The following is a 16,396-nucleotide window of genomic DNA, read 5'->3' as shown; positions in this document are numbered from 1 at the left end:
AAAATGGGACATTGTTTTTAAGCCCTCTGACTCCAAATTCAATCTCCCTCTCTCTGTGAAGGCAGCCTCGTGTATCCTGTGATGTCTCTGTGAGATTAGAATGTACCCACTTACCCTGGGCGCTTACGTAATTCTGTCATTTTCTCTGACTGAGCAGAGCATTTGGCGTGTAGGGAAGCAAAAACAAGACATTATCTCAATCTGAGTCAGAGAGTTAATCTGAGGGTTTTGCATATGATTCTGATCTCCTGATGCTTTCCAAAATGACAAAAGGAAAATTAATACGATTGCTCTTTTAGAGAAGGATGGGCACACACACACAACTGCAACCATAGTAACAAACCTTGGTACAGTGTTTCTGTTCTTAAATTTTGGGAGATTCAAGTAATGACACAAAAGATGTCAAGTGTACAGTTTAAATAGATACAACATATGTGTACAGAAAAAAAGCTTCAGACAGTACTTTCATGGTATAATAAAAAAAAAATCAGAGGCTAAACAGCTCTATTTCCTTCACCTTCTCATAAAATACATTTTAAGTTTTTACATATTAGGTGCTTTTCCATGATGATTCTTTTGTGAAAGCTCTAAAATATATCCAAATAAAATCTACAAGATACCTGATTTTTTAAAATATAAAGTGGACAACATTGTTAAAAATAAAGGCAGACTTTACCAGCTAGCTTAATTTCTTAAAAAGCTATAACATTTTTGTCCACCGAAACCATTTAACTATGAAATATTTACACGCTCCAAGATTGAGATAAACAATCAGTTCTTCCTGGGTAATGGTTATGAAATCCTTATGTAATGGTTGTGATAAAATCTAATCAATTAAAACCTCAGGTTAGTGTCCTACTGTGTCTGAGCTTTAAGAATAACTACTAACATAACCAAGAGGAAAACAAACCTACTGTTTTTCACCAAGGAGGCCTTGGCAGCATGATGAGGTTTAGGAACGTAAAACACATGGCGCTGTTAACTGGATGGCCAGTGTGTTAGGCCGGCAAATACCCCTTTCCTGGAAATGCACACTCCATAATCTGGGTTCACATCCTACAAGAAGGCTACCTTCCCATTTAAGTTTCATTGTCCTGACCATTTATTTCCACCCTGCTGCTATCATAAACTTGCTCTCCTGGAACCTGCATGTCATCCAGAAAACATGGGACACAGCTATAAGCTAGTTTATCATTCGTCTGAAGCTAGAACGAGTTTTAGATAATAATTTGATTGGATTTTCACTTCTTAAACACACTGCTACCGTGTTCCTATTGTGTGCCAGGGCCATTTCTAGTAGCTGAGGATTCCACAGAAGAAAATTCCTGGCCTCAAAGAGTTTACATTTCACTTGGAAATGAGAGAAAATAAACTAGGAAGCATTTCTACATCCAGTAGTAACATACACACTACAAAGAAAAGCAAGGCCATGTGAGAAGGAGGCTCTGTCGTCGTTGCTGTTTTACACGTGGGAGAGGGGAGGCCTCTGATGTCAGATATGTGAGCAACAAGCAGAGGGAAGTGGGCAAGGATGGACCTCCTGGTGGAGCATGTCCTAGGACCTGGCACAGCAAGTGTTTCTACTGTGAGGAATAACACTGATCAAAAAATCCTGTGAGTATGGATAGCCAACAGGTGCAAGAGAAGACGCTCAACATTGCAAGTTATTAAACAAATGCAAATCAAAACTACAGTGAGGTACCACCTCATACCAGTCAGAGTGGCCATCATTAATATGTCTATAGATAACAAATGCTGGAGAGGGTGTGGAGAAAAGGCAACCCTCCTACACTGTTGGTGGAATGTAAATTGGTGCAACCACTATGGAGAACAATATGGAGGGTTCTCAGAAAACTGAATATAGAACTACCATATGATCCAGCAATCCCACTCCTGTGCATATAACTGGAGAAAATTCTAATTTGAAAAGATAGATGCACCCATTTGTTCATAGCAGTACTATTCACAATAGCCAAGACATGGAAGTAACCTAAATGTCCATTGACAGAGGAATGGATAAAGAAGTTGTGGTACATATATACAAGGGACCATTACTCAGTCATAAAAAGAAAATGAAATAATGCCATTTGCAGAAACATAGATGAACCTAGAGATCATACTACTAAGTGAAGTAAGGCACACAGAGAAAGACAGATACCATATAATATCACCTATATGTGGAATATGAAATACAACACAAACGATCCTACCTATGAAACAGAAACAGGCTCACAGACATGGGGAACAGACTTGTGGTTGCCAAGGGGGAGAGGGGCTAGGGAAGGGGGTGGGCTGGGAGTTTGGGGTTAGCAGATGCAAACTATTACATGTAGAATGGATAAATAACACGGTCCTACTGTATAGCACAGGGAACCGATATTCAATATCCTATGATAAACCATATTGGAAAAGAATATGAAAAAAGAATGTATGTATAACTGAATTAACTGTGCTGTACAGCAGAAATTAACACAACACTGTAAATCAACCATACCTTAATTAGTAAAAAGTCCTGTAAGACCTCCTGGAACTCAGGAGGTCGGAGCAATGGTTAGTCCGTGAGAGTAATTTGCTCTAAGTAGCTTTTAGCAGTCTGGTTTATGAGTAGGAAAAAACTTAAGCTGGAGAGCTTATCAGCCATTCTGCATTCAGCTAAGGACCATTAGTGGCTTCATAGTTAACATGTAATGAGGTTGGGCTATAAGGCTCAGATAAAGGAAAACAAAGATATTATAAACAGATTTTTATTTTTACTCATCATCACACTGCAAAGGCGTTCCCACTGTGGCACAGTGGGTTAATGATCTGGATTGTCTCAGTGGAGGCACGGGTTCAATTCCTGGCCTGGGTGCAGTGGCTTAAGAAACAGGCGTTGCTGCAGCTGTGGCATAGGTTGCAGCTCCAGCTTGGATTCAATCCCTGGCCCTGGAATTCTATATGCCATGGCTGCAGCCATTAAAAAAAAAAAAAAAAAAAAAGGTCATTAGCAATGTATATCCATGAAAAAGCATTTACCTCAAAGGTAACATTTACCTCAAAGGTAATAACCTGTTTAACAACAGGTGCAAAGACACTGGCAGCACAGCACACTTACCTGCATGACCACAAACATATAAGTGGCTTGGCCTTCCTGTACATATCTGCCCTGTCAATAATATTTCAATGTTCAAAGACAAACAAGAATTTTCCTCTGAACTGTCTTGTCACTCTTTGTGTATTAAACCAGAATTGGGCTGGTGAAGCGTCTGGAAGACTCTGACCCTCCAAATGCATTGACCCCACTCCCCCAATGGACTTCAATCTCTTATCCCTTTGTCATCAACTGAGCGCTGGGGTCTGAAGGATGGTGCAGCCCAGGGTGGGGGCTCCCGGCTCCCACGAAGGAACAGACTGTGTCCAAGGGTGGTTGGAAAGTGCAGTCTCCGAGAGCCTAACTCACAGGAAACTGCAGGCTCTGGAGAAGGTCAAGACCTACTGCCTCCATACCGGGAACCTGGGCTGGATGTCATGGCAGAGGCCCAGCACAGGCTGTGGGTGCAGGAGGAGGTGGCTCCCTCCAAGGTTCTTGGACCCACGGGCTTTCCTGATGCTTAGAGGCAAAGCCAAGTGAGGCTCTTTCCATCCCACGTGGGACTGTTGGCAGTGAGGGGCCAGCACCCAGTGAACAGACAAAGGGGAGTCAGCACATCCATTGGCCAACAGCCAGAGAGAAGGATCACTGCACAAGAGCTGGAGAGAAGAATTATTACATAACAGTCAGAGAAGAACCGATCAGCTACACAGTGAGTGGAGTAAATGAGGAGGAGACAATGCTCAGAATGAAGACACACATGCGGATATTTAAAGGTCACACGCTTAAAAATGTACAGAACTCCTCTGTAGACTGAAAACATACTTTCTCAGCCGAGTGATCCCGCAGGTGTGTTGCAGCTGGGGATCCTGACCACTGAGCACTAGTTTAGTGGCCTAAGCAAGTGCCATAACACCTCGGAACACAGACCAGAGACCTGAAAGTGTGAAATTAAAAGTGAAACAGGAGGCTTCAGGGGCTCACATTCTTGCTTGGTAGGTAAGTGGGTTGCTTTTATTTAGGAAAAGAATTTGGTTCACAGGCACCCAAGCTCACAAGGGTGCATCCCTTATCCTTGAACTTTGGCTGGACCAAACTTGCCCAGGTTTCTCTCTGTCCTCCAACTCCTAAGCTTTGGCTCCCTCACAAGGCTGAGCGAGAACTGGGGTGCTGAGATGCACAGTGTCCCTCCTTGACTGCTCATACTGAGAACCTGCCGACACACAGAAAAACATGTCCTAAGCTCCCAAGTTTTGTCACCTGCTCACCCCTGTTGCCCTCCTCCCTGCGCACCCTTTCCCATAAAAGAAAAGCCTTTTTTCTGTTTGATTTGAGATGCTGCAGGTTTAAGGTTGAAGCATTCTCCCCATCACGAGAGACGTGACTTAGTCTGGGTTTGTTCTTATGTGGCAACGGATGGTGCCCTGACCTGGAGCCCTGAACACCCACTGTCTCTACCAGATATCACATTCCTGCCCCCATCTCAAGAGGCAAGTCTCAAGGGGTTCAGGGACTTCATGAGCAACCATCTAAGACGAAACAAGCCAATTTTATTAAAAAATACAGTTTCATCCTAAAATAAAATGACTTATTTTTCCAAAATGTATAAGACAAAGTTTATATAAGTACAACAATTATGAAAGATTCCACCCAAATGGTATTGGGCATGGTCAATGCTGGTTAAAATTTAAAAGCTTTTTTAATCATATAAGATTTTTTCAGAATCAGTATTAAATATCAGATGGATGAAAAACTAAAATATGATTGTCTTTCTGTTGTAACAACAGAATTTTCTTGAATTATTAGTCTGCTCTTAATAAGAGGTTGTAAAATAAGTTTTCCTTTGTCTTCTGGGCAGTCTGCCTAAGTGGTTAACTTTCTGTGTCTTACCAGAATGCTTTCCTGTGCTTCTGTTAACTTTGTTACATCTTAATTATTTAAAAAAAAAAACCCACAACGTTTGTTCACTGTACTAGTGAAGAATCAAAACCAAACCATGGGGAGTTTCCTTCGTGGCACAGCGGACACAAATGCGACTAGAATCCATGGGGCTGTGGGTTCAATCCCGGGCTTGGCTCAGTGGGTCAGGGATCCGGCGTTGCTGTGATCTGTGGTGTAGGTCACAGACTTGGCTCGGATCCCAAGTTGCTGTGGTGTAAGCAGGAGCTATAGCTCACATTCGACTCCTAGCCTGGGAACTTCCATATGCTGCAGGTGCGGCCCTAAAAAGCAAAAACAAAAACAAAAACAAAAACAAAACCATGGTTGTTTTCATGAAAGCTGCTTAAGTCTAAGTAACAAAGACAGACCAACAATAAAATGTTAGCAAGTATATCAGGCAAATGTAATAAATTTGAAAGTAGGCGTGGAAATGTTACTATCAGATAAGGTGAAATCTGTGCTAAAACAGTGGTAAGGAGGATATAGTGTAAAAAAATGAAGGGATAAGAAGCATAACCTAAGAATGGATAAAAGAGAAATAAATTCATGTGTCTAAAAATAGAGCAGCAAACACTGAGAGCAAAACCTACAAAAGACACTAGAAGGACCTATTTAAGTACAATTATAATGGAAGTCATCAGCATTCCTTTCTCAGAATTATACATATAGGTTGATATAACTCATGGTGTTTTCGTTTTGTTTTGTTTTGTCTTTTTAGGGCTGCACCCGTAGCATACGAAGATTCCCAGGCTAGGGGTTGGTTGAATCAGAGCTGCAGCTGCTGGCCTACCCCACAGCCACAGCAACGCCAGATCCGAGCCACGTCTGAGACCTACACCACAGCTCATGGCAAAGCCGGATCCTTATTAACCCAATGAGTGAGTCCAGGGATTGAACCTGTGTCCTCATGGATGCTAGTCAGATTCGTTTCTACTAGCCACCATGGGAACTCCTTTTTTTTTTTTAATGGTGTTTTTTGTTGTTTTGTTTTGTGCTCTAGACTGAATCCTCCCCAAATTCATATGCTGAAGCACCCAAAGTGCTGGTAATCAGAGGTGGGGCCTCTGGGGGTAATTGGGTCATGAAGGTGGAACCTCTTGATGGCATCAGTGGCCTAATGGAGACCCCAGAGATCTCTCTGTCTCTCTGCCACATGAGACGATGGCTGTGGCACCGTGATCCAGGACTTCCCAGCCTCCAGGACTTGAGACGTTAATGCGTATGGTTTAAGCCACCAAGTCTAGGATATTTAAATACTGTAGGCTGAGCTAAGACATTTTAGTTTGTTTGCTGTGCAAAAGCCCCCCTCCCAATACTTTATGTTCAATTCATTACTATTAAAGAAAATACAAATTAGATTAACAGTGAACTATATAACAGCATGTCAACCAGTATGGAAAAGTTAAAAAGAATAGTAATGCTTTTTCATTACTGTCAGGGATGAAGGCAAAAGTTAACTCCTGTGCTTTACTGTTTGAAATTAGAAATGCCTAAGCTTTTTGCAAAGCAATCTGGCAACATTTATTATTGTTTATAATTTGAAATGCATGCACATTTTGACCTATTACTTCCACTGCCTGGAATCTTTCTCATAGAAATAAAAGCATACTAATTAACTTCAGAACTGATGGAAAAGGAGAAAAAAAAGGGAAAGAGTAAATAATCATTCGCAGGGGAATGATTAGTTGATAAAATTATGCTATATCCACACGATGTAGTATTTTGATTGCTTCTTTGCTTCAATCATTCATTAATTCTGCTCATTTTTTGACTTAGTGAATACTATGTGTCAAGTTATTCTATGTTCTGCTGAAACAATGGTGGTCTCATTTAAGGCTGTCTAGGGGAGAGAGAGAAAATAAGCAAATTATGAGTGGTAGTATGATATACTAAAATATATCGTTGTAGTAGGTAGTGAGAAATGCTTTGAAGGGAAACAGGACTAGAAGAGAGATGAGGAGTATGATGTCAGAAGGCTGGTTCACACATCAATACGCTGGGAGCTGGGCTACGAGGAGAGGAGAGAGTGGGTCATTCCCATCCAGGGCTTCTTTCCTTCCTCTTTTTTTTTTTTTTTTTTTTTTTTGTCTTTTTTCTGCCTTTTTCTGTGGCCGCTCCCAAGGCATATGGAGATTCCCAGGCTAGGGGTCTAATTGGAGCCGTAGCCACTGGCCTACGCCAGAGCCACAGCAACGCGGGATCCGAGCCGCGTCTGCAGCCTACACCACAGCTCACGGCAACGCCGGATCGTTAACCCACTGAGCAAGGGCAGGGATCAAACCCGCAACCTCATGGTTCCTAGTCTGATTCGTTAACCACTGAGCCACGATGGGAACTCCAGCTTCTTTCCTTCTACAGACAACTTTGTCTCCTGACAAGGTTGGGTCAATTAGGAATGGCTAAGTGGGTAGGTGGGGTGCACTTAATTGTGTTCCCTAAAAAATCTAAGTATTTCTAAATTATTACCTTCATTTTCTGTGTTATTCTACTCTTTACCAGTGTTTTGTCTATCAAAACACTGAAAAACATTCCTATTCTTTCAATTCAACTGGAAGGTAAATGCTGCGCTTTATGGGATATTCCTTTTCTAACTAGAGTTGTCACCAGTGTTTTATTTCTTCACAAAATACATGTCATGGGTGAGCTTTGAGGTAAAAACAATGTTCAGACTTTTGTTCAGCATCTGAGTAGAGAGTAACTTTGAAATATGTGTTTTGATTGGCAATAAAATCCTGCATCAAGGACAAGGACACGCATCAACGTTAGAAACCTTACTGCTTCTCTCCGGCCGCAGGGAGCCTTTGGCCTTCTTGTTCTGGCTCCCGCTCTCGTGAAGGGCCTTGAACCAGTCCCGCAGCCTGGTCGACACCTCCCTGAACTCCAGGCTGGTGCACACTGAACAGAGAGAAACAACACAGATCCTGAGTGACCACGGAGCATGATGTCAATGCCAGCTCTGATTACTCCCACAACCAACAGGTAACAACAACCAAAGAAAAAAGGCAATGCAATTCCTACTTCTGTTTCAGGTTTTAAAAGGAAATATGTATTGTTAACATAGCAAGATGTAATATAAAAATATTTTATTTGATAGAGAAATACCATTAAGAATTCTGCTTCCACTCTTCACTATAACAAAACACGATTGAGGTTCTCACTGTTAAGGTCATATGAACTGTTACCATATTCATGTGCTGAGAACACATCTTGGGAAGATGATGGTGGGTCATCCGGGGAAATTTGGGGTTGAAAACCCAAAGTGAATATCACACATTTATTACTGGCTCTATGTACTGTAACAGCTTATGATTTATGAATCTGCATTAATATATTCAATATACATAGGAATTATCAATTATATGCTGTTTTTATTTGGTTTAGTCCTATACATTTTTGGAACACAGAAAAGGGAAAGCTATCTTATTTGACATTAAGAAAGATTATAAAATATTTAAGAAAATGTTTCTGTCGTAAAAGTAAGGTGTTAGCAAACTGTGACATTTGGAACTTAATTCCTATTTTCAAAATAACTGTTATTGACCAATAATTATGTCCTTTAAAATAGCCTGTACAATAAAAGTAGCAGAATATATTTTATAAATGCGTATGGATGTGTATATGTATGTCAGCCCAGTGCTGAAATATGATATGTCAAATTCAGTAATTTGTTGCCAAAATATTTTGAAAATCTAAGAAATACTTATTTACATTGTTACCATAAACTAAATTCCTCTGCAAGTAACTAACTGCAATTTCCTGAACTAAGTACCCTTTAACAGTCCTTTTCTTGCTCATTTTGTTAAAAATAAGCTTATAAAGTGATGTGTTACATTATGCTCAATATATGCTATACACATTTATATAATATATATCACATGTACAACATAATAAATATACTATAATGTAATGCAATATAATTTAAGAATTTAAGGTCACTCTCTAGTTTTAAAGGAAATGAAATCCAGAGTAACAGGTCCCTCCCAGTACCCAGTACAGTGGATGACCCACACCAGCAAAGCACCGTGGCATTTCAGCACCTGGGGGCAAAAAGGACTTATAAGCAGCAGTGGGGAGAGAAACACAAACTGCTGTATCCAAAGAACGAGGAACTGGAATGTCTTCTGATTTTCAAGAATAACACTGACAGGCAGAAAGACAACTGAAAAACCACTTTGAACTTTTTTTTTTTTTTTTTTTTTGTCTTTTTGCCTTTTCTAGGGCTGCTCCCATGGCCTATGGAGCTGTAGCCGCTGGCCTTCACCAGCTGTAGCCACAGCAACGCTGGATCCGAGCTGCGTCTGCAACCTACACCACAGCTCATGGCAACGCTGGATCCTTAACCCACTGAGCAAGGCCAGGGATCGAACCCTCAACCTCATGGTTCCTAGTCGGATTCGTTAATCACTGGGCCACAATGGGAACTCCGCCACTTTGTACTTTAAACTGGGACTCCTATATCCAGAAAAATCAGGTGGGAGAGTAAGCTAAAGACATTTTAAATATATAAGAACCTAAAATTAACCAGCACATCACCTCTCCCCAGGACATCACCTTTCCCCAGGAGCTGGTGGAAGATGCCATGCATCAGAGAGTGCTGCCTAAGACGCAGGAAATCTTAGATGCAAGAAACGAAGGGATTTCTAGGAAGATGGTAAAAGGGTCCCAGGATGCATTCTGTACCAAGTGCATGGGGGTTAGCGTGTCCAAGTTCATGGCTCTTGTTTCACCCTGGGAATCACCTTTATGGACATGACCTCAGCTGCCTGGGGCTGAGTGACCAGTGGTCAGCAGTCCCCCAGTGGACACCCCAGCCCTGAGCTGTGTGGACAGACATCCAGGCAAGTATCCTCTGATTCCACCTACTGTCGTAGGAGAAAACACAAAGTCCTGAAGAGAGGCGCTCCTCCACGTGAGCACCTGTGTTTATATGCAAGACACACAGCCCCAGGGAGAAAAGGTGCGGCTGGCTGGCTGGCTGGTTTCCAATGAGGGGAACAGGGTGAAGGAAGCAAAGTATGGTGAGGGGGTCTTATTTTCGCCATTTGTCTCTTTTTCCTTTTGAATGTGTGCCAAAACCTCTATGAATACTCCAACTTAAATTAAAAACTTTAAAATTCCTCAAAAATTAATTACAAGGCTTCTAACCCTCTACCTAGCATCACCCTTTCTTAAAATTATCTTCAGATATGCTACATATACAAGCTTATTTAAATTGTATGACATTGCTCAGCACTTTGAATATCAAGGGTGTTAACAAAACTGCTTATCAGCAGGGACCCCCGCCCAAGGGGGCTCCTAGTTATTAATAAGCGAAAAAGCTCACTGTGTACAGATGGGGAACAATGGCGACAATGCAGCTTTTGGTGACAAAAGATAAGCAGAGATGTTCAGTTCTATTTGCACAAAAAGAGAGGAAAATGCATTTGCTCATGTATGCTTAAAATACCTCTGGAAATACACACAAGAAATGCAAACACTGTCACCTCTGCAGTGGGACCAGACAGGGAGATACAGGCTGGTGGAAACAATGACGTGTATACATTTAACCATTAAAGCAGGCTAACACATTGTCTACTTGAACAGAGATTCAAAAACGAATTTCAGTTCTCTATTTCCTTTACCCATCTTATTTTTCCCCAAACCACACCTAGCAAAGAGCGAAGTTTCATCCAATAAAATACTGCGGAAGAGTGATAAAAAGTGTGTTAAAAAGACTGGCACAAATTTTCCTTTATTGTTAGTAAATTCCAATGATATCATGCTTACCATGTATGTCTAATGAACTGTTTGTAAACTTGTATGACTTTTATGAGATCAAGTAATTTACATTCAAGAATAATAGCACTTAAAAATTTCCCCAAATATGAGACATTATATAGCTTTATTGTGTGTTGCACACAGCTTAGCTTAAGTTTCCACAGAAGGTTATGCATGCATTGCAGTAGAACATTTTAGCAATGAAGAATCCTGCAGTAATAATAATAATAATGGCAGCCAACACTACATACTTACTGCTCTAAGTACTTTATAGACTTGGACATATTTAATTCTTATAAAAATTCTATGGTAATTATTCTACTATTGTCTCCATGGAAGTGTCAGGAAATTGAGACACTAGAGGTACAGAATTGCCTGAGGTCAGACCAAGAAGTAGCAGAGTTCTTACTCCTAGGACAGACTACCCTCAGTACTTTTGATGGGAACAATAATAATAACAATAATAATAACACAGCCATGGCTGCAGCAGCAAAGCTGTAAGCTCCAACTTGGAACTGCCAAGTCCAGACTCAAAGCCTGTGAATTCCCATGCCACTGTTAGGCCTATAGCCGTGTGAGGGATCGCCATGCAGAGATGTATAAAGTCAGCAAAACACATTATTAGAGGAAAGTAACACAAGAGCTACGCATATGTATCTTTTTGACTTCAAAGGAATCATGTATCTTCAAGCCCAAGTTTTAGGCCAGTGAAGAACGGAACCCCAGAGGGGTTATGATCACCAACCAGAACAGACAGTTTATGCTGCTTCAGCCTCCACACAGGTGACAAAGGCCAGGACGGAGGCCCCTCAGGAAGGCCGGCCTCCCCTAACCGTTTACGAGAGGCCATGACAGTTACCACCATCACTTTTTATTTTTTATGTATTTATTTCCTTTTTGCTTTTTAGGGCCACACCCGAGGCATATGGAGGTTGCCAGGCTAGGGGTTGAACTGGAGCTGCAGCTGCTGGCCTATACCACAGCCACAGCAATGCCAGATCTGAGCCATGTCTGCCAACTACACCACAGCTCACAGCATCACTAGATCCTGAACCCACTGAGCGAGGCCAGGGAACAAACCCGCATCCTTACGGATCCTGGTCAGGTTCATTCCACTGAACTTGACCATCGCCTTTTATAAATATGAGTCCAACTGCCCTGCCACACACAGGGAAGGAGAAGCGTCGCACATGCAATGTGGAAATATCATACTACTTATAGGATGACATTCCCAACTCACTGGCTAACAATTCCTTTGCTACAGACATGCTCTGCTGGGCCAGTCAGAACCCATCAGTGCTTTACTCACACTCTTTTCCAGAAAAAGTCAATTAGTCTTTTCTTCATGTTTTCCAACAGTTCTACTACATGGATTTTTTTCCTCCTAGAAATAGTATCTTGCATTTATACAGCATGAAATGCACTTAATGAGGTTTCACATTTGATTCTACTATCAATCCTGGGAGATCAGGTAAAGGATTATTATCACTTTTTTTTATAGCTGTGGAAACGGGGCCACAAAAGTTAAATGCTGTCCTACATTTCACAGTCAGCAGTGATGGGAACAGGCTGGGTGCTCACTGATCTAATTGTATTTGGCATCAGGAGTGAATGACAGAATAATAAATCATAATAGATGTGAATAAAAGAAAAGCTTGGTTTCAACGCAAGGTTCTTCAATTGTGTCAAGTTATTAATTAGGGCTTGGTGTTAGGTAAAGCAAAGGAGTGAAAGGGGAAGAGGTCTTGGAAATTTAAAAAAGTTACATATTGGATTTATACTTGTGTATCCACACACGTCTTTCATATGACAAAAACATGTAAGAGAATGGATGGGATTATAGTAGAATGTAAAATAAAAACAAGAGAAATTATAGAGGAACAACATCAGAGAGGCTAATGTAACTGAGCAGGGCCATGTGGGGCTCCCCGGGCACAAAAATCTTTCTGTGTCCCCCATTTCTGGTTTTTGGGAAATGGGCATCATTCAGCCTCCATGACCTTCCCTGAGTTCCAAGGGGGCAGGTTTAGATAGCTGCTGATCAGGGAAGGAAGCGGAGGCAGAGACCAGGGAGGAACAGTTAAGAAATGATAGTATAGCCTTGGGGCAGGATCCTGGTTCCCTCTCAAGGGAGACACATAATGATGTCGGCATTTTACACGTCAGCATAAAAGTGATACTCCTGGAGTTCCCATCGTGGCTCAGTGGTGAGCGAATCCGACTAGAAACCATGAGGTTGCGGGTTCGATCTCTGGCCTTGCTCAGTGGGTTAAGGATCCGGTGTTGCCATGAGCTGTGGTGTAGGTTGCAGACGTGGCTTGGATCCCACATTGCTGTGGCTGTGGTATAGGCCAGCAGCTACAGCTCCAAATTGACCCGTAGCCTGGGAACCTCCATATGCCATGGGAGTGGTCCTAGAAATGGCAAAAAGACAAAAAAAAAAAAAAAAAAAAGTAATACTCCTTATGCTTCTTTTAGAAATGAATACTTTAAAATTGAACAGTGTGGAGCCCTTCCTTGGGCTTTGCCCTGTTCGATTGCTCCCTCAACACAATATCCTGTAAGCTAAAGATTAGGCACCCTGAGGACAAGTGCCTGTGGGTTAAAGATTATTAACACATGATGTTTTTCAGAACTTTCCTAGTTTGTTCTGATCCCTTTTCAAAATTACTGTTATTCTAGGCAATAACCCAGAAGACCACCACCAGGCTCATGCTGAGATCTCCTAATGCCAGCTTTGATGATGAAGATTCCCCCAAAGAAAGAAGAATGCATGTCTGTCCCAACCCTGATTCTTATCTGAAACCCTGTTTTTTTCCTTTTAGACTATAAAACTCCCTGCAATTCTTCCCCAAGGGAGGGCACAGTCTTTAAGGCATTAGCCTGCTGTGGCCTTCTTTGCCTGGTAAAGCAATACAAGCTACTTCTTCTCCTTCACCCCAAAACTCTGCCTTCACATTTCTATTCAGCACTGGTGGACAGAGGCTGAGTTTTAGCAAGAGTAGGAGCTCAGGATTTGACACACAGTGATTGGAAGAAAAAGAATTTGAGAATAAATTATTATTATTATTATTGTTATTTTGCTTTTTAGGGCTGCACCCATGGCATATGGAAGTTCCCAGGCTACGGGTCAAAGTAGACCTGTAGCCGCCAGGCTACACCACAGCCATAGCAACGTGTGATCCAAGCTGCTTCAGTGACCTACATCATAGCTCACAGCAACATCAGATCCTTAACCCACTAAGCAAGGCCAGAGATTGAACCCACAACCTCATGGATCCTAGTAAGATTCGTTAACCACTGAGCCATGAAGGGAACTCCAAATTATTTTTTGAAATATAGAAAATAATTCCTATGACTGCAGGAGAGAAGTTTTCAGAGAGAAAGGGACTCCTGAGTTCTTAGCTGAATGAATTAAACATAAACATATATATACTCATTCCAAGACATCTTTTAAAATTTAGAGTATGAAATATAAAAAGATTATAAGAGTTTTTGAGGAAGAAAACAAAATGAACAAGTGATTAAACAAAAGCCAACCAAAGGTTACTACCTTTTTTCATTGATTTGCATGTAGCTGCCCAGGTTTCCAAGCAATACTTGCTGAAAAGACTGTCTTTTTCCCTTTTTATGTTCTTGCCTCCTTTGTCAAGGATTAATTGACCATAGGTGTCTGGGTTTATTTCTGGGTTCTCTATTCTGTTCCATTGGTCTGTCTGTCTGTTTTGATACCAGTACCACACTGTTTTGATGACTGTGGCTTTGTAATATTGCCTGAAGTCTGGGAAAGTTATGCCTCCTGCTTGATTTTTGTTCTTCAGAATTGCTTTGGCAATACTGGATCTTTTGTGGTTTCATATAAATTTTTGTATTGTTTGTTCTAGTTCTGTGAAAAATGTCATGGGTAATTTGATAGGGATTGCATTGAATCTGAAGATTGCTTTGGGTAGTATAGTCATTTTTTTTTTTTTTTGGTCTTTTTGCCATTTCTTGGGCTGCTCCTGTGGAATATAGAGGTTCCCAGGCTAGGGGTCTAACCAGAGCTACAGCTGCCGGCCTACACGACAGTCACAGCAACATGGGATCCAAGCTAAGTCTGCAACCTACACCACAACTCACAGCAATGCCGGATTGTTAATCCACTGAGCAAAGGCAGGGATCGAACCTGCAACCTCATGTCCTAGTTGGATTTGTTAACCACTGGGCCACGATGGGAACTCCAGTATGGTCATTTTTACAATATTAATTTTTCCAACCCAGGAGCATGGAATATTTTTCCATTTCTTTATATCTTATTTAATTTCTTTGATTAATTTTTATAGTTCTCAGCATATAAGTCTTTCACCTCCTTGGTCAGATTATATCCATGTATTTAATTTTTTGGGTGCAATTTTAAGGGGTTTTGTATTTTTGTATTCCTTTTCTAATATTTCATTGTTAGCATATAGAAATGTGACTGCAATCCTGAGAAACAGAAACTAAGTAGGAGGCATAACTCTCCTAGACTTCAAGAAATATTACAAAGCCACAGTCATCAAAACAGTGTGGTACTGGTATCAAAACAGACAGACAGACCAATGGAACAGAATAGAGAACCCGGAAATAAACTCTGACACCTATGGTCAATTAATCTTTGACAAGGGAGGCAAGAACATAAAATGGGAAAAAGAAACTCTATTCAGCAAGCATTGCTGGGAAACCTGGACAGCTGCATGCAAAGCAATGAAATAAGAACACACACTCATACCATGCACAAAAATAAACTCAAAATGGCTGAAAGACTTAAATATAAGACAGGACACCCATCAAACTCCTAGAAGAAAACATAAGCAAAACACTCTCTGACATCAACATCATGAATATTTTCTCAGGTCAGTCTCCCAAAGCAACAGAAATAAAGGCAAAAATAAACCCATGGGACCTAATCAAACTGGCAAGCTTTTGCACAGCAAAGGAGACCAAAAAGAAAACAAAAAGACAACTTACAGAATAGGAGAAAATAGTTTCAAATGATGCAGCAGACAAGGGCTTAATCTCTAGAATATACAAGAAACTTATACAACCCAACAGCAAAAAAGCTAATCAACCAATGGAAAAACGGGCAAAAGACCTGAACAGACAGTTCTCCAAGGAAGATATATAGATGGCCAACAAGCAAATGAAAAAATGCTCAACATCCCTGATTATTAGAGAAATGCAAATCAAAACTACTGTGAGATACCACCTCACACCAGTCAGAATGGCCATCATTAATAAGTCCACAAATAACAAGTGCTGGAGGGGGTGTGGAGAAAATGGAACCCTCCTGCACTGTTGGTGGGAATGTAAGCTGGTACAGCCACTATGGAGAACAGTATGGAGATACGTTAGAAAACTATACATAGAACTGCCGTATGACTCAGCAGCCCTACTCTTGGGCATATATCTGGACAAAACTCTACTTAAAAGAGACACATGCACCCGCATGTTCATTGCAGCACTATTCACAATAGCCAAGACATGGAAACAACCCAAATGTCCACCAACAGATGATTGGATTCAGAAGAGGTGGTATATATACACAATGGAATACTACTCAGCCATAAAAAAGGATGACATAATGCCATTTGCAGCAACATGGATGGAACT

The 16,396-nt window shown here is 41.1% G+C and overlaps 1 protein-coding gene across 4 annotated transcripts in view; it reads right to left on the bottom strand.

Annotated features, from left to right (window-relative positions):
* Positions 1 to 16,396, bottom strand: part of SPOCK3 (SPARC/osteonectin, cwcv and kazal like domains proteoglycan 3) — a 366,633-nt gene that overhangs the window by 20,733 nt on the left and 329,504 nt on the right. For all 4 annotated transcript variants that reach the window (XM_021074207.1, XM_021074205.1, XM_021074206.1 and 1 more), the window contains one exon: positions 7,787 to 7,906. In XM_021074207.1, the coding sequence (XP_020929866.1) occupies positions 7,787 to 7,906 (120 nt within the window). The remainder of the gene's footprint in view (positions 1 to 7,786; positions 7,907 to 16,396) is intronic.

This window comes from Sus scrofa, chromosome 14 (assembly GCF_000003025.6).
Source record: "Sus scrofa isolate TJ Tabasco breed Duroc chromosome 14, Sscrofa11.1, whole genome shotgun sequence".
NCBI classification, from domain to species: Eukaryota; Metazoa; Chordata; class Mammalia; order Artiodactyla; family Suidae; genus Sus; species Sus scrofa.
The sequence above is the reverse complement of the archived record's forward strand: the minus strand, read 5'-3'. Positions and strand labels throughout refer to the sequence as shown.